Source organism: Felis catus, chromosome D1 (genome assembly GCF_018350175.1).
Source record: "Felis catus isolate Fca126 chromosome D1, F.catus_Fca126_mat1.0, whole genome shotgun sequence".
In the NCBI taxonomy this organism is placed as follows: domain Eukaryota; kingdom Metazoa; phylum Chordata; class Mammalia; order Carnivora; family Felidae; genus Felis; species Felis catus.
Genome location: NC_058377.1, coordinates 105,390,483 through 105,415,064, shown reverse-complemented (window position 1 = coordinate 105,415,064; position 24,582 = coordinate 105,390,483). Strand labels below are relative to the sequence as shown.

General features: G+C 56.7%; 2 protein-coding genes across 12 annotated transcripts in view; one reads left to right on the top strand and one right to left on the bottom strand.

Moving 5' to 3' along the window:
- The window catches only part of SYT7 (synaptotagmin 7), a 61,899-nt gene that overhangs the window by 5,734 nt on the left and 31,583 nt on the right, over positions 1-24,582 (top strand). For all 8 annotated transcript variants that reach the window (XM_023239910.2, XM_023239908.2, XM_023239905.2 and 5 more), the window contains exons 2-3: positions 19,554-19,657; positions 24,003-24,082. In XM_023239910.2, the coding sequence (XP_023095678.2) occupies positions 19,554-19,657; positions 24,003-24,082 (184 nt within the window). The remainder of the gene's footprint in view (positions 1-19,553; positions 19,658-24,002; positions 24,083-24,582) is intronic.
- LOC102900478 lies at positions 1,265-11,924 on the bottom strand. 4 transcript variants are annotated; one of them, XM_045039412.1, is made up of 4 exons: positions 9,725-11,853; positions 8,216-8,395; positions 2,640-2,867; positions 1,265-1,835 (listed from the first exon to the last, which is right to left on the bottom strand). In XM_045039412.1, exons 1-4 carry the CDS (start codon positions 9,772-9,774, stop codon positions 1,586-1,588), a joined length of 708 nt encoding a protein of 235 aa, XP_044895347.1. In that variant the 5' UTR covers positions 9,775-11,853; the 3' UTR covers positions 1,265-1,585. The 4 variants fall into 4 exon arrangements, 2 of the variants coding, with proteins under 2 accessions (XP_044895347.1, XP_044895348.1); XM_045039413.1 differs by having other exon boundaries at positions 1,265-1,509; XR_006586650.1 differs by lacking the exon at positions 9,725-11,853 and adding an exon at positions 11,862-11,921.

Sequence of the window (24,582 nt, the reverse complement as noted above, 5' to 3'; positions counted from 1 at the left end):
TGCGGGTCTGGCCAAGGGCACGTGCGCGCACGCGCACCTGTGTGTACTACATCCGATTCCCTGCATGTGTACGCGCCCCTCCTTCCGAGCCCTGAGAGGAGGCTGCCCCCACCCCCATCTTGGTAGTGGTCCTGGCTCCTTTGATGCCCTTCTTGGAAGCCGCAGGAAGCTGGCGGCTCTTGGGCAGGCTTGGGGGGACAGGGGGTGACCTGTTGTATCCATCAGAGGAAACAGGAGGGAGAGGTCTGAGCCCCAGCCCCAGGGGGCTCCCACAGTTGCTACTGGCATCAGAGAAAAGGGAGACCTTGGGGCTTACAGAGAGCCCAGCCAACTCTCTGGTTCCAGCACCCTCAGGAGCCCCAGGAATGAGAGAGCAGGTGTGCCACCGGGCGGGGGCGGGGGCGGGGGGGGGGGGGTCAGCCCTAGTAGGTAGGGGTCTCACAGTGCTGGTTGATGAAGTGTGAAGCCTGCCCCCAGCCAGGATGGGGTGGTGTGGGGTATGGGAGACCACAAGGGGTGCCTGCATGAGGCCCCGCATGGGGGGGAGCAGAGAAGAGAGCTCTGTGGCTAATGTGTCCAATTAAATTACTTCAAACCCTGCCGCGGCAGCTGCTCCCGGCGGGGCCCTGGGTACAAATTGGATCCGTCTCATTACCACGGGTGGTGTCAGCGGGGCCAGAGAGCGGTGGCCAGCTCAGCCAGCACTCGGCAGGCCTTCTCCCCCTCGCTCAGCCTGGGCCCCCGACAGCCCCCTTGAGCCTTTGCTCAATCCCGTACCCCCTCGGGTTTCCCAGGTCGTGCACACCTCCTCGCCATCGTGACCCCCGTCCCTGGCAGCCCAAGGGCCCCTCTGAGCCCTCACTTTCTTTCTCCAGGTATGGGGTTTCATGCTTTATAGGGGGTCCAGCATAAGGAAGCCCCTCTCAGGTCACCCAGCACGTCCTGCGCCCTCCCTTGATAATAACAATAGCATGATAATAACAGCAGGAGCGCCTAGTATTTGCTAGGCACTCTGTGCACGTGCAGCAGGGGGTGGCTTGCTTAAGCGAGGTCTCTGGGGTCAAACAGCTATCTCTGAATCCTGGCAGAGACACTTGCTGCGCTGTCCCTGGAGCCCGTTACTCCACTATTCTGGCTTCAGTTTCTTTCCCTGTTAAATGGGTATGATGATGATTCTTATTTCCCAGAGGGTTGGAGGGTGAGGCTAGGTAAGGCGGGAAACATCTTTCGCAGAGAGCTCAGCACATAGTAAACACTCAGCCAATGACAGCTGTTATCTTGTCATTATCCTGCACCAAGTGATTGATGTCTGGGATGGGGGTTCCGGAAGCTCCAGGGAGGACATGCCTGCTTCAGCCCTGGTGGAGGAGGAGTCGGGGGGCGGGGGTTCCACTGAAGCAGTGTCAGTCAGCTACCTTCAGAACAGCAAAGATGTGTTGAGTGATCACTACGGGCCAGGTGCCGTTCTAAGAACATGACCTGTGTTAGCTCTTCTATCCACAGATGACTCTGGAAAGGGGGAGCTTGCAGTGAGAAGTTGGCTTGGGGTTCCAGCAAACACCAGCAGACCCAAAGAGCATGAGCTTTAGTCCGGGGCCTTGGGTTTTGAAGAAAGGCTAAGAGCTTGCCACGTGAGCAGTAGGGGTGAGGCGTTCGGTGTGGCGAGGGACAGCACATGCAGTGGCCCGGAAGTGGGGTCTCGTTCAGTTGAAGCAGCACTGAGTGCTTGGACGTGGCCAGAAGGGAAGCTGTTAGGGGACGCTAGCCGGAGTTGAGGCTTGGAAAAGGTAGGTTGGGCCAGATTGTGAAGGTCCTGGCATTCTGAAATAGGAAAACTGAATTTTTTTTTTTTTTTTAATTAGGGCAATGGAGAGCCATGGACGACTTTCAAGCAGATCTCTATTAAAGAACTTTTAACTCTGCAGCAGTGTAGAGGGTAGGAGGCCTGGAGCCAGGCAGGTGTATGGAGCCAGAGTGGCAGGTTAACATATCTGTTCCCACCTTTGCCCGGCCCCTCCTGGGTCTCTCCCCTGCACAGGGCTGAGTCTGAGGCACCACGCCAGGAGGTCTGCAGCATTCAGCTGGCCTGGGGCCCTACCCTTGGAAAGCTTGTGGCAGGTAATGGGCCGTCAAGGGGACACCAGGTGACAACAGGTGCAGATGGGCACTGCCAGGGGACTTCCCTAGGGATCTGGGGCATCAGAAAAAACTTTCCAGAGAGGGACGTAGAGCCAAGGTGGGCCAGTCCAGGGCCCAGGGGGCACGGCAAATGCTCCTGGGGGTTGGATGTGAACCGTACCCCACACCACAGGCCTCTGGGCCAGTCCCTGGGAGAGCCGCACAGCTCACGCTGCCAGGCCTGAGCTCCAGAGCCCCACCAGAGCCAACCTATCTCCACGGCAACTAGGCAGGCACCTCCCTCTCCGTGCCCACGGCCCCTGGCACAGGGGCCCATTCACAGCAGGACTTGGGTATGCCTTCCCACTTCCCTGGGGCCTCGTCCCAGGGCAAACGCCCTCATAGCCGGCGCTGAGTCGCACACGCGTGTTGGTATTTGGGTCCATGTGCACACAAGATGTGTAACGTGCCCCCTACAGCAGGAAGCAGGGAGGCGGGGATGGTCTACACTGCCTACCCACCTTAGCTGGGGACTTGTTCCCTGGGGGTGAGGGTCAGGTGGGCACCGAAGAGCATGATGCCAGGATGATCCCTCAGGGGCCACGGCGAGGAAGGCAGCCCAGAGGAGTGGTTGGGCAGGGCTGCAGGTCAGGGAAGGTGGCGAGACAGAATCTCCCAGCAGGGCCTGGCGGGTCCACAGACCCCCTCGTTCTCCACGGTCAGCCTTGCATTTCTTCTTCACAGCAGTCCTGCGAGGGAGACAGCATTGCCACTGGTGTCCAGATGAGGACGCTGAAGCCCAGAGAGGACCCACCGGGGACCTGAAGCGTCCCACAAGGTCACTCAGTAGAGCAGGGGTGTCAGCTTCACTCCAAAGGCTGGGTCTTGACCACCAGGCTGCACTGCCCGGTGCCCCCCTAATCCCACTAGGATCCAAGCCAGCCCGTCTCTTGGCCCATCACTTGGAAGGGAGTGCTGGGAACTGGTGTTGGGACACAGAGGGGTCCCCAGTGCCTCCTTCGGTGCTTGTGGCATCCCCTAAAGCCTTTGTTCTCAGGTCCCTGGAGTGGGGCGCGTTCCCTTCCCACCCTGTCTCCTCTCCCTCTCGGCAGGCTCAGTGGAAGGTTCCTCTCAGTCAAGGGGAGGCTCTGAGGAGAAAGGGAGGAACCCCTCACTCGCTGCTTGGCACCTGCCAGCCCTGGAGGAGCCTGATGAATCGGCTGTGTGTGGCCCCCCCCCCCGGCCCCATTCCTCCCTCTCCAGCCCCCGCCTGGTTGGGGAGGTGCGAAGGAAGCGATTTCACAGCCTGTCAGCTGAGGCCTAAAAATACCCAGAACTCCGAGATGCTTGGGCAGGGGGAGGAGAGAGCAGGGACCAGGCTGGGGTGCTGGGGGGGGTGCAACAATGCTAACTTGGCCAGAGCAGCCCTCACGGCTCGAGAGCCCTAGTCAGACGTGATGGGCAGGGATGCCCTACATCCCCCACCTGACCCCATTTCTGGGTCTTGAGAGCTCCGGCCCTCAGACCCAAGGGAGGGCTTAGTCTCAGACACGAACCGTGGCACCCAGGCCCTTCAGAGCCTCTGGTCGATGGCTCTTTCTCCCTCTCCACCCCTGAGTTGGCTGGCATCTTTAGGCCGTGGGAGCCAGGCTGGGCCTGTGCCTGCTTCCTTCCTGGAGAAGGTGCCTGCTTCTGTTAGGGGAGAGGCGTGAGGAGGGCAGCGTGGATGGGGGTGCTGGCAGGCGTGCAGTGTGATGTGCGAGCCACCCAGGCACTGGAGGGGGGCAGAGGAGAAGGGGTGTGGCGGCCCGCGTCACCGCCACGTGGCTGTGTGCGAAAGCCTGGCACAGGCCCCCCCTCCCCCACCGCCACGAGGCAGCCAGTGCCCGGAAAGGGGGGCACGTGTGTGTGCATGCGCGGGGGCCCGCTGGAGCTGGCCTGATCTAGGTCCCAAAAAGCTCATGGACACGTATGACCGGGCGGATGTAGCGAGTCCAGACAGAAACTGGGCGAAAGCCCAGGCGCAGGTGGAGAAGCATCAGCAAACACGTGTTGCATCCGGCAGACACATGAGGGTGTGTGTGCTTCCCGTGTGGAAACATGATGGCATGTATGCCCGGGCACAGGAACATGGGAAGGCCTCTCTGGGGCCCTAGGCAGGAGCTGGGAGGCTCATCAGGGAAATAAAGGGGTTCATGGGGTGCCTGTGTGGCTCGATAGAGCACGCAGCTCTTGATCTTGGGGTCGTGAGTTCAAGCCCCACGTTGGGGGGTTGGAGGTTATGGATAATGCATACGTTAATTAATTAAAAGAAATTGTAAGTAATGGGGTTCAAATCCCAGTTCTGCCATGGACTGGTTGGCTGTGTGACCTCGGGCAAGTCACTTAACCTTTCAGTGCTTCATCTCTCCGTCTGTAGAGTGGAGGTGATAACAGCACCTACTTCAGAGGGCTGTTGGGAGGATACGATGGGTTGATGTATATAAACTGGCTGGAACTGTGCCTGTCACCGAGTCAGCACCATGCACATACTAGCTCTTATTATCGGGTTCTCCCCTTCAGTGACACAGGTGGGAGCGCCAAGTCCAGAGAGGGCAAGTGACCTGCCCAAAGTCACACAGTAAGTGAGTGGCAGAGCCAGAGTTAGAACCCAGACTCCAGTGCCTTAGGACGGGGCTTGTTCAAATTTAACTTCATGAGACCGCCCCCGCTTTGGACCACAAGAAGTCCCTACAACACAGAACTGTAACCACATTGGCATCTGGGGCCTAGATTCTGCCAGGGCTGGGCTGGATCATGGGAACTTGGGGATCCGAGCATCTTCAGATAATGCCAGGGTGGATGGGTCCTCAGGGCAGTGGTTAGACGCCTGATTTAGAAACATGCCTCTGATTAGCCTGTGGACTTGGCCAATTACTCAGCCTTCCCGAGTCTCAGTTTCTTCCCTGTAATGGAATAACAGTAATACATACTTTATGGGGTTATTGTGGGAAGAAAATGAGATCCTGCATGCAATGCTTTAAGTGACTGGAACATTGTGCCTAATAAATGCTCGGTAATGTTAGCTGCAATTATAACCCATGCAGAATGCTCCCACCCAGTGCTCCATAGATGGTGACTTCCTGGGACACCCGGCTGGCTCCGTCAGTTAAGTGGCTGACTCTTGATTTCGGCCCAGGTCATAATCTCATGGTTTAAGCCCAGTTTGGGCTTCATGCTGACAGCACAGAGCCTGCTTGGGATTCTCTCTTTCCCTCTCTGCCCCCGCCCCGCTTGTGTTGGCTTGCTCACTCGCTCACTGTCTCTCAAAATAAATAAACTCCTAAAAAATGGTGGAAAATTGCTTCTCTCTCAGCCTCTGACTACCCTTACTCCCTTCCATACTTCACAGGGCTTAGACTGCTCAGGGGCAGTTTGCAAGCAGCCAAGACCCATCTCTGCCTCCTGTTACTGGTTTTGCCCAGAAAGGAACAGGACCCACCACTGGGACTTAGCCCCTGAGCCCTCTACATCTGGCCTCATCACCCACTTGGTATATGAACTTGGATAAGCACCATTTCCTCTCGGGTCCTGGCTTTTTCCTTCTGTAAATTAGAAAGGCTGGACCCCATAGTCCCAGATCCTCCTGGTCATGTTGCTGTGTGACCCAGGAGAGTCCCTGGCTCAGCTCACTGGAGGGGGTGGCAGGTTGACAGGAAGAGAGGTCGGCTGGCTTCCCTGAGTGAGCGGAGCATCTGGGGCCTGAGCCGACTGGTGGCCTGCCATCATGCCAGCCCGCACCTGTGGCTGCGTAGGAGGGCATGTGGGCCCGACTGGCTGGGCACTGACATTGGGGAGGCTCAAGGACGATGACTAGAGAGAGCCCTTCTTGGGGCCCTGGGAGCTGCCACTCCAGCCGTCCTCCCCCGCTCTCCTCCCTGTCTCCCCCGGGCTTTCCTTCAGCAATTCCTCCTTCCTCCCTGTCCTTCCTCTCTCCTTCTCCTTCCTGGAGTCTCCCAGTATCTCCTTCTCTCTTTCCTCCTCCAATTTAGTAATGTTGACCATTTTCCAGGGTGCCTCCTTCCTTCCTCTCCCTCTGCAGAGGGGAGATCTCTCCCCCCTCCTCTGTCTCTCAGTTTCCTGAGATTCCTCCTTTTTCCTTCCTACAACATGGAAGAAATGTCCCTGTTTCTCTCGATCTTCCTGGCTGCCCCTGCTGCTCCTGAGCCTAGGTCTCTCTCTTACTCTGCAGGGGCATGTCTAGGCCCCTTCATTTCTTGTCCCCTGGCTCTCTCCCACTTCACAGTCCCTCCTTCCCCAGTGTCCCCACCTCTGCCTCCATTCTTCCAGTTCCTTGGTGCTCCGTACTCCTCCACCATCTCCCCTGCCCTCAAAAGTTTCCCAGCCTCCTTCAGATGATGGGGCTGATGGGGCTGAGCCAGGTAGTTTCTGTGGCTGGTGCTGCTATTCAGTACCTCAATAACCCCCCACCCCTGTGAGTTCAGAAAGGGGGTCAGCCCAGGGCCCAGGGACTGGCAGCCTTGCCTCCTAATTAGTAGGAAGTAATTGCCTGGAGAAAAAAATTTCATTTAGAATGAGACTCTGAGATTCCAATGTAAAGCAGAGCCAACTGATGGCCCCTGGGGACCAGGAGGAGAGAAGCAGCCGAGGTCAGGGTCTCGGGAAGCCCCTGGATCCCTTCCCTGGCTTGCCCCCAGGACCCCAGCCTTGCAGAAATAGGGAGAGAGCCCTGGGCTGGGAGTACCACCATTGTCATCTGAGTTTGGTTCCACTACTCCTTGTGTGACTGAGGGCAAGTCACTTATTTCTTTGTGCCTTAGTTTTCTGTCCTGTAAAATCAGAAAAATGCCTCGGTATCATGAGGCTTGATTCGGACAATGGCTATGAAAGCACTTCGCGGGCTGTAAAGTGCTGTGGAAGTGTGAGGTGTTACTGTGTTCCTCCAGTCTGCCCTCATAGGAGATGTGAGGATGTGGAGGGGTGGAGCAGTGAGGCTTCCAGAACATGGAAGGATGGCGAGGTGGATCCTGCGGAACTGAAAGATTAAGGGCAGACAGTGGGGTTTTCTATGGCAGTCTCAACACACGCCAGCTGCACCACCCTGAGTGGTCACCTCACGTCTCTGGACCCCACTTTCTTCATCTGTAGAATGCTGATCATCATGCTTCCTCCCGGGGAGGGGTTGTAGTTTTAAAGGAGATGAAGTCTGCAGAGCTCTTAGCAGTTCTTGGCCTATAGTAAGTTCTCAATAAATTATATTATCTGTATCTACTGTAATTGAAGACTGTTATCTTTACTCCCTACCTGGACCCAGAGAAGCTGTGATTTGGGGTATTGTCTTAAGGTGGTTTTATTTGTTTTGCTGTTTGTTTTTGGAAAGAGGGGAATTTCTACACCCAGTGGGGCTAAAATAAAGCAGTCCCTAGAAACACCAAGCAGATCTGCTTATCAAAGAGGCCCAACCTGTGGCGTAGGGAACAGGAGTGGGGTGAAGCTGTGGCCTTCTTCCCTGACTCCCACTTTCTCCTAGAGAAGGGTAGGCAAGTTTCTCATCTGGGTGGGTGTGAGGTAGTGAGCCTTTGCCCTCAGGGAGGCCTATTACAACCCTTTGTGTTCCTTTTGGTAGGTTTGGCTCTACTGCAGGGAGGAAAAGTGTTTGTTTAAACTGATCTACCCCACCCTTCTGGGAAGAGGGAGCAGGAAGTTTAGCTTGGTCCGGGTTGACCACTGGGTTGAGTCTTTGCTATGAACCAGGCAGTATGGTGCCCCAAGGCGGCCTAAACGCGGTCGGACTGTCTGGAACGTGCAGGTTATTAGGCAGCGCTGCAAGCACAGAGCGCCATATTTTCCCGGAATGGCTGAGGGGACAGCGACGGGGACTGTCTGCCACTCCTCACTCCTTCACCCGCCCAATGCCACCGCGGGGGACATTCTGTTTCTGCTCTAAGCGCAGTACCCGCACCAGCCGCCAGGAGGCAGTTCGGCGGGCCCCACTTGAGGGAATGGGATATGGCATTTACCTTACCGGGGAGGCTTTTTTTTTTTTTTTTTTTGGTCATGAGTCGGACTGCTAACTGGGTCCTCGGTATCTGAGTACCTCACTGGGGAAAGGGAGCTCTTGAAGTAGCCTGGTCGCTTCCGTGGCTTCAGCTCATGGCTGATCGGGGAGCGATTGGCAGAGGAAAGTGGAATCACTATGCTGCAGTCCTGGAAACAGCTCCGGTTCTTTGGATCCTGCTCGTTAGGGGCAATGCAAAGGGCAGCCTGGAGGAGGGAGCTGTCAAAGGACAGAAACGGGTTTCAGCACCAAGGACAGGAGTGCTGCGACCCGCCCCTGCTTCAGCACCGTGGACAGATCCCAGGGCGGCGCACTCAGTGGCTCCTTCCTAATATCTGTGGTGCAAATGATAGCCCAGAATATGGCAGAATGGCACCTCCCAGAGGGAATCTCAGTCACCCTATGTTCTAACGAGGAGACTTAGGACCAGAGAGTTGAGTTAGTTGCCTAAGGCCACACACCCACAGCGACACAGTGGGTGGCAGAACTGGATTCAGAGCCCCAATGGTCTCTCTCCAACCATTTCTCCCCACCTGGATTTCCACTAGATCTCTCCCTCCTTCCTAAACATCCCCAGGAGCAGCTTCACATTCGGTTCTATCCTTAAGAACCCTTGAGCTGGCAACTATTAAGTGTGCCCTTTCCCCCACCAAAACCCCAATCAAGAATCTGAATCCCAGGATGGAAGATTCCTAGCCCCTGAGGTTTTCATGGCTCCCAGCATCAGGTGGAAGGGTGTCGGGGCAGGACAGGTGCCCTGGCCTGTAAGGAAGGCTGAGACTTGGGGAGCTGGAGTTGAGTCATCAGCGAGAGGAACTCTTAAGTGCTCTGAGATCCTCAAATAAAATAGAGCGCACCATTCCAACCTCAGCTTCTTTGCAGCTGTGTATTATTAATAACAATAAGATGCTGACTTAGGCCAAGGCACAACAATGCATTATTCATAGGAGTAACTAGTGGTCAGGGCCTGCACTTAATCATCACACGTCCCTGATCCTGCCCCTGCTCCACACTCCTGGTGGAGAAGCCCTCCACCTGAGCTCCTCCTTTGTTGTGCTTCTAATACACTGATGGACATGATCATTTTCACGGCTGCCCAGGTGGCTCTTCGGCTTTGGGATCAGGGTGGGTGGGGAGGGTGACTGATTCTAGGCTAACTCAGAGCTGGCACCTGGTCATGTTCATCCTGAATGGCTTTGACCCTGATGACTTCCAGACTCAGCAGCTCTCTGGAGTCTGCAGATGGTCTTTCTCCCCCTCCCCATCTTTTGAGGCTGAAGACTGAAGCCAGATATACCAGGCTTCCGTAAGCCAGGAATTGTGGGAGGTGGGGGTGACTGAGGGGAGGGGTCACCAGGCAGAGGATACCCCATCACCACTAAATATGGCAAGAGATGTGACCCCCTAGGTAAACTCTGGAGCACTTTGTAAACTCTTCTGCACTGAAGAAATGGGAGACATTATTACCAAAGCCATGTTCTCTGCTGGAAGAGAGAACCAAGGTAGAGAAGGCATAGAGAATGCAGGGATGAGGCCTTTGTAGCTCACCAGGCCCTGCTCCCTTGATGAGGAGTCAAAGTGCTTGTGGATCCTGACATGTCCCCGTCCAATTTCTTGCTGGAATGGCTCCTGGCCCATCCGGACAATCCTTCATTCGCTGTTTACTCACTTGGCATCTCCTCTGAATTCTAAACCGTCTGCATCCAGCCGGCCTCTGCGGCCCCTGCCAGCGCTCTCTCCCTAGCTCACTCACGCATTATCTGTTTTTATTACAGTCAAGGTTGAGGAGGCTTGCTCGTGCTAAGCCCCTATTTTCAGCTACTTGTAACTTTCCAAAACAATTCCCCTTGGGCCTCCTCTTTCACCAGCCTTGCTCTGGCCCCAGGTGAAGCCTGAGGGGTTGTGGGCGTCTCCTTGGATTTCTGAAGGACACTCAGGGAGACTGTCCGGAGGGCATGGGGGTAGGGTGGAGGACCAGCTTTCCTGGGAAATGAATGCCAGACTCTCTTTCTCCTCCTTTTTCTTTCTTCCTTCTACCTACCCATCTTGTTTTCTTTTTCCCAAGGTGGGTAGCCTGGAGGGGGAGCTTTAGAGTAGAGAGAGGGCAGAAAATTTGGCATGACAGGCAGCCCGGAGCCTGGCAGTTTAAGGTTCAGAATTTTGCTCACTGGTTTTCTGTTGCTTTCTGCCCAACTCTGCCTTCTTCTTTGTGTGTGTGTGTGTGTGTGTGTGTGTGTGTGTGTGTGTGTGTGTGTCTGTGTGTCTGTGTGTTGGGTCGGGAGGAGGAAAGGAAGATGGGAAAGGTACTGAAAATGTCCCCCCTTCCCATGCCCAAATGTCCCTAGGGATGGCAGGCTCTGCACTTGTAAATGCCCCCCCCCACCTTCCCCCATCTCTATCTGCTCAGTAGGCACATGGAAGGGTGCTTCCTTTGAAAACCTGTGACTCCAGTTTTCACTGCTTTCCACCTCTAACGTCATCACGCAGCCACCAAAGGATAGGAGGGAGGCGCCGGGGCATGATGTGTCGGAAGTAGTGCAGAATCAGGTGGGAGGAGGCAGGATTAGGATAGGAAGGCGCTGGCAGATGTAGCCCCAACCACCCCCAACATCACTCCGCTTTATCTCGGGAATAGTGGTTGTGCCCTAGGCAGTATCAGAGACCCGGCCGGGCACGTCCTGGGCTACCCCACCCTTCTCTGTTTCCTGCCCATCTGTGTCTAACCCCAGGGGCCCACCCCCCAGACTGTTTGGGGACGTTTAGGGGGACTGAACCTCTCTCTAATGAGGGTGCTTTACTAAGGCTGCGGGCTGGGCCAATGGAGGGGAAAAAGGGTCCCCGGGAAGGGTGTGTGTGAAGTGAGTCTCTGAAGCACCAGGAGGAGTAACTCAGGCAGGGCTCTCTTTGGTAAAACTCTGGGGGGAAATTCCTCTCCCTGACCGCTTTTTTATTTTGTGTTCACTCAATTTCTTTCTTCTCTTGGCTCTGTCCTCAGAGTGACTAGGTTCAAGGCTCAGCTCCCCTCGGGTGGAACAAGAGAGAGAACGAGCTGTAGGGCTTGAGGTTTACAGACTCTAGGTGCATCCCTGGCTTTACCTCTCTGCTGCTCTGTGCCCTTGGGCAAGTATTTAACCCTTCTGAGCCTCAGTTTCTCTCTTTGTGAGGCGAGCATGAGAGTATTTACCTCCAGAGGGGTGCTAAAGTCTGTAAGCATGATTCAGTGTGGAGCACACATCGGCGCTGTGATGAAAGGCATTTGGTCAGGAGAGCAAGGGCCTGGGATCTGGGGATCGCCAAAGAGGGAAGCAGTCTAGGTTGGGAGGGTGTGGGGACAATGCCGGAAGGCCTGGATATGGAGAGTGTGCGTGTCACCAGCCGAGAATGCAAGAGCAAGCAAAGTGTGGGGGAAAGAGTCTGTGTGCACAGATTTCAGCATGTCCAGCAGCTTCCCTGTGTCATATCCTGGGCTGAGGGCTGTGGGAGACCCCAAGCGATGGGGAGACACGATCTTACCCCATTGGCTCCAACCCCCAAGGAAAGAGCATCGGACAGAAGATCAGTTAATTCAAGCTTGGAAAATGACGAGACTGCTGTGAATCCCTGGCCATAAGGAAGGGCTTCCCGGAAGAGGCTGGCTTACCTGGGGCCTTGAATAACTTCATGCATCTGTTTGTCACTTACTTACCCAGCCTCTCCCAGGTACCAAACCTCGGACTACAGAGATGAGTGGTGGGGGTGGGGGTGGGGGTGAGGGGTCTCAGCCCTCCAGGTGTTCCCAGTTGGGGGTGGGGGTGGGGTGGAGACCAAGTGCTAATTATTAACCCACAATGATAAATTGTCATAGTTACAGGGGAGGCAGAAAGGCATGTGGGAGGGAACGAAGACCATCTTGGTCTAGGGATACTAATGGTAGAAGATGGAAGGAAGGTATTCTAGGCAGAGCAAAGAGCTCGTGCCACAAAGCCTCAAGAGTGAAAGAGGTTAGCCTTCTGGAAGGAAGCAGAAAAGTTAGGTGTGGCTAGGTCACGCTGTAGCCCCTTGTGGGAGGCTGTCACACCCTTGCGCTCAGAGGGCAGTCTCTGCAGCTGCGGTAAAGGGCAGGCTCACATTGCCTTAGTTCTCCATACCTGTTTCTTCCTCTGTGACATGGGGCCAACAATGGTACCAGGTTGTGGAGATGACGTGGGATGGCATGTGTAAGCTTCCTGTCTGCCACAAAAGGTGCATGCCCAATTCACATGAGCTGTTATTTTATGTCGACAGGACCCCAGCATGAGAAGGCAGGGGCTGTTCTCATCGCTTGAAGGTGAACCTCTGAGGTCCCAAAATAGGCTTTACCTGGGGTCACCAGCCAGGGGCAAAGGTGTGACTTGAATCCAGGTCATCTGCCTCCAGGTCTATTCCCTGTCCTGCTGCTCTGCCTCAGGACAGACGCGGGGGGATGGCTCGGTCAGTGAAGCCTCCGACTTCAGCTCAGGTCACGATCTCATGGTCCATGAACTGGAGCCCTGTGTCGGGCTCTGTGCTGACAGCTCGGAGCCTGGAGCCTGCTTCGGACTCTGTGTCTCTCCCTCTGTCTGCTCCTCCTCTGCTCACGCTCTGTCTCTCTTTCTCTCTCAAAAATAAACATTAAAAAAAATTTTTTAAAAACAAAAGGACAGACAGAATTTGAGTAGACGAATAATGGGCAGGGGAGAGAATTGCAGGCCAGAGGAAGTGCGTGAACACCTAGGCCACATGATGGCAGAGTGGGTTGGACATCTGCTTGTGGCCAGGCCATCGGTGTGTGTGAGCGTGAGCACAGGTGTCCATGCAAGGGGTGAGTCTCCACGGCTAGTGCCTGTGTGTGTGTATTTGTGTGTACATGGGTATCCATGCACAGGTGTGTATTTTGCACGTGTGTGAATGAGCACGGGTATCTGTGCAAGGGGTGAGCCTCTGTGGCTTCTGTGTGTGTGCGTGTGTGTGTGTGCACGCGCGCGCACCTGCATGCACATGTGTGGGGTGTGGGCTGCACGGCTGTCTGTGTCAAGAGTGTCTCTGAGGCGTGTGCATGTGTGTGTACGAGCTGTGGGTGTCCATGTCTGTGACCTGTGTGTGTGTGTACCTCCTCCCCCTCTGGGTCCCCTCCTGTTCTCCCCACCCCCCGGGCAGCTGGTGATCGTGCCCTCAGAAGTCCATTCCCTCTCCGGCAGCTCCCCAGGGCATCCCAGCAGCCAGCAGTCCTGTTTGATTCTGTTCATCCATAAATTATGGCTTACTGAGGAGATGAGAAGGAGTTGGGAGTGGGGGCAGAGCTCTGGCAAGAGACGGGCTCAGGTCTGCAGTTCATACCTGAAACCCAGCCTGGCTCCCAGCTGTTGTCCCCCCCCCCAACCCCCCACTGGCCTCCGCCCTCCCCCTTCCTGCCATAGGGATTCACTGATGCTCTTGGTCGTGGTCGAGCCCTGGGACAGGGATTGGGGTGCCCAGAATTGAGTAAGACGTGACCCCTGGCCTCTGCTGTCCCGTGGGGAAAAATTAGATGTGTATCTACTTCAGTATTTTATTCAACACTCGTTGAGCGCCAGCTCCGTGGCCCAGACGTCTCTAATATAGGGCTGACGTGGTAATGCTATGATAATAGCTAGCATTTATTGCCTACCTATTTTGTGTCTGGCACTGTGCTAAGCGCATCATATGTGCTAATTCCTTTAAACCTCACAATTGTCCTATGAGGCCCGTACTGTTATTAGCCCCCATTTACAGATGGGGAAACAAAGGCACGCAAAGTTTAGGTCACACATCGCGGAAGAATAAGAGCCAGGAGTTGAACCCAGAGAGTCTGGCTCCAGAGCGCTGGCCCTTAATCACTGCACCCGAAAAGAAGGGCGCAGGCGCAGGGGGATGGGAGCTCAGAGGCAGGAGAAATTAATTCCCACTGGGGATATTATGGAAGGCTTCCTGGAAGAGGTGCTTTTCATCTGGGTATAGAAAAAGCAGGAACTGTCAGGCAAAGGGGGCATGGAGGAAGAATGAAGGAGGTCCTGGTGTGTGTGTGTGTGTGTGTGTGTGTGTGTGTGTGTGTGTGTAAAAGAGAGAGGCTCAAACTCTGTCCTGCAGTCTCTCCCATCTCTTCCTTCCCATCTTGTGTGGGTGACGAGCGGGATACCATGCAAGCACTGAACATTTAACAATATTTACTGAGTACTTCCCGTATGTCAGCCTGTCACAGAATATCCGGAATGAGCAGAGCAGATACAGCCCTTGCCTTTGTGGACCCTGTAGTCCGGGACAGAGTGGGTGCTTAATAAATGGTAGCCTCTGTAATTATTATTCTTAGAGGCCTGAGGTTCTTACTCACCCATTCTTTGAACAAGCATTTGCCAAGCACCTGCTGTAGGCCCGGCTCCCTCCTTGGTTCTGGGAAGACAGTAGCGAACAGAGAGCAAGCCCTACCCTCAAGTTGCTGACATTCTAGAGGGGAAGACCACGCATGAGCGTCTCGTCCACGCTCAGAGGCAGCCTTCTCGAGCACACAGGCTTTACCCTGAGAGCTCCTTGGCTGGTGGCGTGGCCAGGAACACAGGCCCCATCCACAGGACCCCGCCGGATCATCTTTAGTTCTGAGCTCTAGTCAGTTGACGTGCCCGCCACAGGCCTGGGCAGAGAGGCAGCAACAAACCTGAGCCTACACCTCACTCCCAAGACACCTCGGGGATCGGACCCGGGAAGCCTGGCTCACCCTGCCGCCCGGGCCTCCTGATGTCATCTGTCTGCCCTTGTCTGTGTCTCAGCCCCGGGACCCAGGATGTCTCCTCTGTCCAAGGGTAGGTTGTGGAACCCGGCCCTGTCAAAGGCTGACGAGGGCTGCAATATTTTCTTTCCCCAAATGTTAATATGCTGACGCTAAGGGGACTTGAAACCATGTATGTCATCGGAGGAAGGGTTAGAAGGGCCAGAGCGGCTTTGCCTGGAGAAGACCGGAAGGGGACACGAGAGCTGTCGGCAAGGATTTGGAGGCCTGTCATGTGGCAGAGGGAGCCGGCTGGTTCCCAGCAGCTCTGGAGGGCAAGCTGGGGAGCGAGGAGGGCCTGGGAGGGGGAGTTCTGGGGAGACAGATTCTGCTCAGCACGAGACACAGCAACCCTCCCTAATGATGCCTGTTGGCGGAGGGCCTGCCTCCTTCCTGTCACCCACAGGGCTGCCCAGAGGGTTTGCGCATTACGGGGGGCCAGACTCCATGATGGCAGAGGCCCCTTCCAGCCCCCAACAGAGTGGCTCCATGCTGTGGGGATGGGTTCGCTCCGGCTGGCAGGCAAGAACCCACGCCAGCACCCCTTGATGGCAATGTCACTTGCTGGCTGAGGACACCATGTCACTTTCGGTCACAGCATCAATGCAATTTGCAGTGACATGCATTTGTTCCACCCCGGCTCCGAGGGCTCTCTGGGGGAAGCTGGGGGCCTGGGCGGGGGAGGGGTCAGACTCGTTGCCCGGAAGATGACAGCATCCACCCTGTGCTGTCGAGGATCCTAGGCTCCCCGATCTAGGGGGGTCAGCTCTTCCTTAGCAACCCATCTCTTTCTTCAAATGGAACTTTCTACAAAAACCAAGATGTGAACCAGGGAGATGGTGCTGCCTTGTTGAAGAGGGCTTGAGAGACCATGGCCTCATCGGCTCAGCATCCGCCTCCGTAGCCCCAGAGAAATTCCTGGGAACCCTAAGAGTTCCAAGGGGCACCCAAAGCAAAGAGAGTAGCCTTTGAACTGGGCTGCCTGGGTTTGAATCCTGGGTCCCCGACCTGCTACCAGAATGACCTCGGACAAGGTTCTTGACCCTCTTGTGTCTCAGTTTCCCCATCTGCAAAATGGGGACAACCGTAATGTTTACTAAAGTTGTTTGAAGGGCTGAGCTGTTACCCCGCGGGGAGCACCTAGGACACCTGTGTCGTCATCAGAGTAAGGGGCAGCTCTTTCACAGATGAAGGCATTGACATCCGAGAGGTTGATCGCCTTGCTCATGGCCACATCTGGTTAGTGGCCAGAACGGCCTCAGACTCGTTTTCCTAGACTCCAAGCCCAGTGCTCCTTCCGCATGCCCCCAGAATGCTAATTGTTTAAGATGGGCCCTCCCTGGGTCTCTGGGGACTGTTCCAAGTGTGTGCCCCCTGGCTTCTGGGATTGATAGGCTTTGTCCTCAGGCGCCCTCTTCCTACAGCAGGGGTTGAGAAACAGTTTTGAGACAGCCCTTTTTTGGCAGAGAGAGGAGGTAGGCGCCTTTGAGAATCGCCCCATGGCCAAGATGTATGGGGGGGGGGGGGCGGGGTGCATGAAGAGCGTGTTAGAGCAGAGGAACCCAGCTGGAACGGGCCTCCTACCACAGCACCACAGCTGCCACAGCAAGAGCTTGCTAACACCCCCTCTGATCCTGCTCAAAAACCTTCCATGGCTCCCATGGCCTGCGAAACACAGCAGGCCCCTCAGCCTGACAGACAAGCCCCTTCCCCATCAGGCCCCACTGACCTAGTCCAGTTCCTCAAGAACGTGCTTGACTCCTCTTTATCCCTTCTCCCCTTGGCTCTTGCTGCCTCCAATGCCTGGAATATCCTACCTCACCTCACAGCCATCCGCCAGACCACACCGAATACCCCTTCTCGCGGAAGCCTCCCCGGATAGCTCCCTAGTCCAGCGGTGACTTCCTCGTTTGTGCTCCCAGAGCCCTCTGTTTACACCGGCGAGAAAACAAACACCATCAACCTTAATAATAATACCTATCTGTTGAGTGCTAACACTAACCCCACGGGTGGGCACCATTCGATCTTTACTTGAAGACACTGAGTGCTTAAGACCCTTGTCCAAGGCCACTCAGCTATTAAGAGGCAGAAGCTTCACTCACACTTGGGTCTTTTCTTGGGTACTTTGGAGTCTGGAGCCCCAGGCTGTCTGTTCTGCCGCTCACTGGTTCTGGGGCACCTGACATGCTAAGAAATAATTATCTGAATTCTTTTTTTTTTTTAAGTTTATTTATTTTGAGAGGGGTGGGGAAGGGCAGAGAGAGAGAGAGAGAGAGAGAGAGAGGGAGAAACCCAAGCAGGCTCTGCACTGTCAGCACAGAGCCCGATTCAGGGCTGGAACTCATGATCTGTGAGATCATGACCTGAGCCAAAACCAAGAGTCTGATGCTCAACTGATTGAGCCACCCAGGCGCCCCACCCCTCATGATAGATTCTTAATGGATAGTGGCTGAAGAACGCTCAGTCCAAGAATGGAATTTATTTTATTTAAAAGCGAGTTCAGGGGCACCTGGGTGGCTCAGTCAGTTGAGCGTCCGACTCTGGCTCAGGTCATGATCTCGCAGTTCGTGAGTTGGAGCCCCTCGTCGGGCTCTGTGCTGACAGCTCGGAGCCTGGAGCCTGCTTTGGGTCTCCCTCTCTCTGCCCCTTCCCCGCTCATGCTCTGTCTCTCTCTGTCTCTCAAAGATGAATAAACGTTAAAAAAAATTTTTTTTCAATAAAAATAAAAGCAAGTTCAGCAGAGGAAGGTATAAGGTCACCTGCTTTCCCAGACCCTTCCAGCAGGGCAGGGGAAGTTCCTATGGAGCTGGGGAAAGTGCAGGCCCCTTTCCTGGGACTTTGGTGGCAAGACCTATGGTTACTATGGCTACCACTGTCCCCACGTGTCTTGCCCCCCTTCCCTCAGAAGCCTGGAGGTTAAAGACGGAGGCCTGCCATTTGGCCTGAGAACTTTGGCAGATGTGACCCCTCCAGTCTGGCAGAGCTGTGTTCCTCCACCCCGGGCTGGGAAGGGCAGGACCGGTTCCTGTTGGTGCCTGCTGGTTGTCCAGGTCAGAGCTCCTGGGTACTGTGTGCCCTGAGGTTGACAGTGAACTGGGTGCAGGGACTTCCTGGGGGCCAAGCCTGTGGACCCCCCGGACAGGAGGAAGCTTAGTTGGCCTGGCAGGTGGACAGGTGGGGACCCGATCAAGGTGGCCTTTTCCCACAGCTGGGAGGCTCAGGAAGTTGAGAAGGGAGAGGCAGGGCCCAAGCAGGATTCTAGGGAGACCAAGTGCTAAACTGGCTGCCTAGAGCACTAGAGTGGTGGCAGGAGGGAGCTCCGAGGCCCCTGAGAGCCGGGGGAACCGCTGGGCCCTTCTCCACGAGGCCCCACAGCCAAGCAAGAGAGACTGGGAGCCCAGAAGTTAAAACCGCAGGAAGCAGGACCAGACAGATACCGTCAACTCTTAATTACCACCATCTCTGGCACCGAAAAGCCCACGCAGGCTCCTCTGTAAATAAACAGTGTCTACTTGTCTTTAGGACGCATCCTAGTGCACACATATTTACAGTGCACGTGTGATCTATGCTGCTCTCTTTCGACTCACTCCCCCACATGAGAATTTCTGGTGAAATTTTGCTTTCCTTGCATTTGGTTTGGGCTCGTGTTTGCAACCACCTGGGAGAAGGCAGGGAGGAGGTTTAATCCACATTTCCACAGGAGAAAACTCAGTGGTTATGCGACTCGTCCAAAGCCACAGCTAGCAAGTGGTGGGATTTGCACAGAAACCTGGGATCTTCCTCCCAGGGCAGGTGTATCACCATTGCCACTCCTGAAGTATGAGACCCCGGAGCTCTTGGAATGGAAGCTGCCGGGTGGCCCCTGTGAGCATTTAAGACAGGAGCCTGTCTCAGGTGGGACTGGAACCTACAGGGTAGGACCTGAGGCTGAGGCTTGGTCAATATGTACAGAGGCCACTTGGGTGGGCTTCCAGCCCAAGGAAAGCTGAGCTAAAGGGAGTGAGAGCTGGTCTGAGAGTTCCAGAAATTCCCTCTTTGACTACACATGTCACTGTTGAGTTTGGGCCAGATACTTCTGAGGGTCTGTTAGTGCCCATGGGGCAGGTGGCCTGAGAGAGACTGTAGGAACTAGTCATCGTCCTTTGGGCAAAGTCGGCTGGCAGTGTGGCTCAGTGTTGGAGGGGATGGAAGGGTGCTGGGCAGGAAGGTTGTGCAGAGGCAGTGGCTTTTTTAGGGGGGTTGGAAGTGTCCACTGAGGCCTGGCTGGGCTGGGGGACACACTTGGCCTCTCCCTTTGAGATGTCAAGTTTGGGGGATGGTGTGGATCCTCTGGACTCAGCAGAGCCCATGCAGGGAGGGCCTGGGAGGAACTTCAACCTGCACAATTCCTCCATTTTACAGATGAGGAAACTGAGGCACAGAGAAAAGAAGGAACTTCCTAAGGTCAGCCAGCAAGGCCTCGCTGGGAATAGAATTTGAGACTCAGAACTCCCAGTGGGGGGCCAAATGGAAGGACCCGGTGATTGTTCTGGGGGGCCCTGAGCCAAGGGAAGGTGGCTGGCCCTGGCCAATGAGGGTCTGACCTGTGTGTGTCCTCCCCAGGGGCGCCCACCCGCGATGTCCTGCTGGTCTCTGCCATCATCACCGTCAGCCTTAGCGTCACTGTCGTCCTCTGCGGCCTCTGCCACTGGTGTCAGCGCAAACTGGTGAGGCTCCTGAGGGCCCGGGGGTTGGGGCCTGGCCCTGCACCCCACCCCCCACGACTACTGGCTCGTGAACCCGCCCAAGGGCGCGCGCAGATGATCCACTTGCCCACCTCGTCAGGCACGTTTCCGCAGAATTTCACACGCATGCACGCACTGCGTTTGCCTGGATGTTGGCCCCATCTGTCTGGGTGTACACCCAGAACCACACACCTAGGGACACGTTTGTGGACAGACGTGGGTCTCAGGCGTTCCACACGCTCGCAACTACACGCACACACGCCCCACCTGCAGCATAAAGAACCTTACGCTTCCGCGCAGACGGAGAATCTAGGCTCCCTCCAACCCCAGCGCCTCCCGCCCCACTCCCTGCCGCCCACTGCCCCACCTCCCCAGGGCTGGGCGTGGCCGAGCCCTGTCTCCTGGCCAATGAGGAGGCGCTTCCCGCCCCGCCCCACCCCCAGCTCCCGCACATCCATCCTGGTTCTTGGGGTTTGTACAAGCACAAACGGCTTCTTTTCATTTTTAACGAGGGCTGGGGAATTAACGAGCAGGATTAGGCCATCAATAAGTAACGAGACCATCAGGAGGGACATTCATCACCCGAAGGCCCCAGGAGGGGGAGCCGGGCTGAGCCATCTACCCGCCTGCAGCCACCAGTTCCCCAGAAGTGGCTGCAAGGCTAGACCCCCCCTCACCACCACCCCGCTTCCCCTCCTCCTCCCCTACCCCAGTCCTGCTGTCCCAACCCAGAAGTGCAGTGGGGATTTTGGGGGGGGGGGTGTGGTGGGGCACAACTAAAGGTGGACCCAGAGGTGTCCCAGATGTGGGGACTTTCCTGGGCTTAGGTGAAGAAGGGTCCCTGGCAGGTACCTCCATTTCCTAGATTGTGCACGGTGGGAGTGGGGGCCAGGTGTCACTGCCTGGTCACAGAGGGGCCTTAAGGACGAGGCGAGGAGGGCTGTGGCCGTGGGCACTGTGTAGGTAGGGGCTTCAAGCCCCAATCCTATGGAAGGAAAGGGGGCAGATACCTCTGGGAAGGACCCAAGAGGCCCATAACCCAGCAGGTCTCCTTCAGGAAAGGCACACTCAGGAACTGGGAACACGGCTCTCCATCCTGGGATATCCAGCTTCAGGTGGCTCCTTCCTCTGGGGAGGAGCCATGGAGAAGGCCCCCTTGTGCCCCAAGTATGAGCGTATGTGTAACCTGGGCCCACTCCGGGTGTGGGAGCGCAGGTATGTGGAGACAGGCTGGCTGCCTGCATTGTCCCTGGATCTCCCGTGTCTACATCTGGGAAGGTGGAGGAGGGGGCTTGGCCACGTGCCTACGTATGCGAGTGTCCTCAGAGGCCGTGGGAGTGGCTGAGCACGCACACACTGCAGCCCTGTGCGTCTTGTTGCGGGGCCTGTCGGCCTGTCGGGCTGTCCATCCGTCTGTATGTGTTTGAAGGCAGAGGAAAGTGTATGAGCAGGCCCTGCGGGTGACCTTGAGTGGGGGGCTTTGTGCTGAGTGCGTCGACTTTGAGGGTATTGGTGCAGTGTGTGTGTGTGTGTATGTGTGTGTTCACCTCTGCATGAGGGGATGTGCTTCTCATCAGATCCCCACCGGAGTGAGCTGAAGCTTGCTTCGTCCCCACTGTCCCGGCCTCTTGTGGTAAGTGCTGCAGTGTGTGTGTGTGTGTGTGTGTGTGTGTGTGTGTGTGTGTGCTGTGGTGAGAGCCTCACCCCCACCCCATTCACCTGGGGACCAGCATCCGAAGATGACAGCTTTTTGTAGCAGGTGGGGGGCTGTCAGTGCGGGAAGCCCCTCAGGCATCTTAGAGCCCCAGCCCCTCCTCCCAGCCTCCAGCCAGGAACTTCTCCAGGGGTCCAAGCCACAGTCTGTCTGTCCCTTTTGACTTTCTCCCCCGAGCTGCCCAGCCCCCAACCCTGCCACAACCCCTCCCCCGGCCCCCCACATCAGAGGGACCTGGGGGCTTCTGCCTGGACTGTCTCTGTGCTTTATGGAAGGGGCTTTAAAACGCTCCCTGCAGTTACTGGGCTCTCCTTGCCCGCCTGTCCCCCCAGCAGCAGTGATGTGATACCCTGACAGCCCAGATCCCATTTCCAAACATTAATAACTTCCTTAATCTCCAGCTGGCTCTTTCCAGATCAGCCTGGCCAACCCCCTCCCTGAGAAGCAGGCTGATGGTATTGGGTTCCTCTGGAGCCACCCAGTGTCTCCTGGACGCTGCCTGGGTTTCCTACCGTTGCCCCATTAACATCCCTTGCCCCCCAAGTCAAGTCCTGCCCACGTTCCTGTCCCCCATAGTCCCACGGCCCCTGCTGCAGAGTGATCATTGCAGCCAGAGGGGAAAGTTCTCTGAGCTGTGGGAGAAAGAGGGGCAGGCCCTGGATGAACTGGGGACAGCCCACCCCAGCCAGGCCTGGCCTGGGGGAGGGGCAGCTGACCGGCCTTAGAAGCAGGTGCTGACTGAGGCAGGTTCTCCAGCCGAGGCCAGGGAGAGACAGGAGAGGGAGTGAGGGGTGGGGTTGGAGGGTCCTCCCTGGGCCACACTGCCTGAGGTGTGGGGGGAATGCTGGGGATGGGGCTCTTCCCTGTGTCCTGCCCAGAGAAGGGCCCTTGGCCAGCATGGAACAACCCCAGGCCCTGATCTTCCCAGTCCAGACTGGGCATTGTTCGAGATTTGAACTTCTGGGTAATGATGGGACAGAGCAGAGCTGGAGTGAGGGCAGCTTTTGTAGACTCAGAGGATCCAATACCTCTGCTTTTTTTTTAACTCTTAAAGTTTTGGCTCAGAGGCAACAGCTGGGGCTGAGTCCCCAGGGCAGGTGGGGCACTGCCGGGGGAGGGGGGGTGGCGCTCCTGTGTGATCATTTTTTGAGAACTGCTGGGTACCAGCTTCCATACCGAGTACTAGAGACCAAACGGTCCCTGCCATTTTGGGCTGTGTTCCCCCGGGGTGGGAGCTAAAGTAAAGCCAGGAGAGAAGCAGTAATTTCTGCGATGAGAACCCGGAAGGATGAGGGACCCGGGGCTCATCTGGAGACAGCACACCTTTTCAGAAAGGAGGAAAAGGAGGTCAGAGAGGGCAAGGAGCGTCAACCGGGGTGACGTGGGGAAGGTGTGGCATTGCTGGGACCAGGACCCAGTCGCCCCCGAGACCTGGGGGTGCTGGAGATGGAATGAGGACCCACCCCCTTCCCCGCACCATTCTGGGGGGTTCTGCTACCTCTGCCCAGCTCCCCAGATGGGCGGCTCCCGTGCCCTGGCAGGGGCTGCGGCTGGCAGGAGTGTCGGGGGAGCACGGGGAGCACCGTGGTGCGCCTTTCACTTTGCTTTAGGGCGGGCGGAGTCATCGAGTGTTGTGGTGTCGGTGCACATGTGGGATGTTGGGGAAACGTGTGTGCACGTGTCAGTGTGTGTGTGTGTGTGTGTGTGTGTGTGTGTGTGTGTGTCTGTGTGTGTGTGCTGCCACCCCACTGCCCGCATCGGCCCTGGGCCCGCCCCAGGCCCATGGCCCATTGGTGCACGTGAGGACGCTTGGTGACAGTCAGGAATGTTAATGGTGCTGGGCGCTGCATGAGCTAAATTTAGAAACCCAAACCGAGAAGGTGAATGGCACTCACCTTCCCGGCAGCAGGCCCAGTCCCCAGCTCAGCCATGGCCCTTCCTGGAGCCAGGGGACCCAGAGCGCCTGGACGGCAGGCCGTGCCCTTCCCCCCGGCTCAGGCAGGCGTGAGGAACTCTGGGGTGCTGGTCGGCTGCCCCAGCCTCAGAGCTGGGGGGCTGCCTTTCTTCCCAAAGCTGCCTTCCTATAGAGGAGAGCGCTCCAGCCCCACTCTGCCTTACTGCCTGAGGCAGGAGGACCCCAGGGAGCCCCCAGACAGTGCTGGGCACTGTCCTGGGCACGACTGGGCACGAGGCCCTCTCCCCGCCCCCGCCGTTCACGTCACTGGCCACTGCCAACCTTGCCCTGCAGGATGCCACCCCCACCATCTGGGAGCGGTGACGTGGCCAGGCGCCTGAGAGCCGTCTGTCCGTGGCAGAGGGAGATGTGTTTCTGGGAGCCGGGCCAGAGCCCCAGGAGACAGGCAGACAGGAGGGGCCCCATCCCTGGGGGTCAGGGATGGGGTGCCAGTCAAGGAGTGGAGTCGGTCCTAGAGCCTTATGGGGCCAAGGGGTTACCAACCGGGGAGCAGGTACCGTGGTGACGCCTTCACACCTTGGCCTCAGATCTTGTTGCCACAGCCGGGCCCAGCCCACTCCCCTACCCAGGCCCGTTCTGGGGAGGCAGGGAGGGTGCAGTCCTGTCTCCCAGGAGTGACCCTGGTGCTGTCTCCACAGGGCAAACGCTACAAGAACTCCTTGGAGACCGTGGGCACGCCAGACTCAGGGCGTGGGCGCAGTGAGAAGAAGGCCATCAAGTAGGTGCCAGGCTTCGAGTTTGGGGTGGGAGCGCCCAGGCAGCCCAAGTGGGAGGAGCCTCCCCCCTCCCCAGAGCTGGCCACACGCATTCAGTTTCCCCCTCACGCGTTGGGGCCATTCTCTCTCCCTGCTCCCCCCCCCCCCCGGCCCCTGCACACTTCTAGCACCTCAGGGTGGCCCCAGGGCTCCACCCTTTCTGCCTGTGTCCCTCAGACCCTCACAGCGTTCCAAGGACCCCAGCCCCATCTTCCGGCTGCTCACTCCCAGCACTGTCTGCCTCTTCCCTCAACCCTGGTTGCTGGTTCCTCCACATCACACACCATCCCCACCCCCCTCCTAGCTCCCCTGCATATCCGAACTCCTCCCGCAGCCCCTGGGCTGGGATCCCCTCTCCTGGGGTGCTCAGGCTCTCACTGAAGACCTCAGCAGTACCCTGAGGGTGACTTGGAAGGTGGGCAGACCTCAGTGCTGGGCCACTTGGGGAAGCAGAGCAATGGGG

Coding starts and splice junctions, on each gene's coding strand:
- LOC102900478 (XM_045039412.1), bottom strand. CDS start 9,774: ATGTCAGGATCCACAAGCACTTTGACTCCTCATCAAGGGAGCAGGGCC. Junction 8,396..9,724: donor CATCAAGGGAGCAGGGCCTG/GTGAGCTACAAA, acceptor GTCCTTTGACAG/CTCCCTCCTCCAGGCTGCCC. Junction 2,868..8,215: donor AGCTCCCTTTCCCCAGTGAG/GTACTCAGATAC, acceptor TCTCCCTCGCAG/GACTGCTGTGAAGAAGAAAT.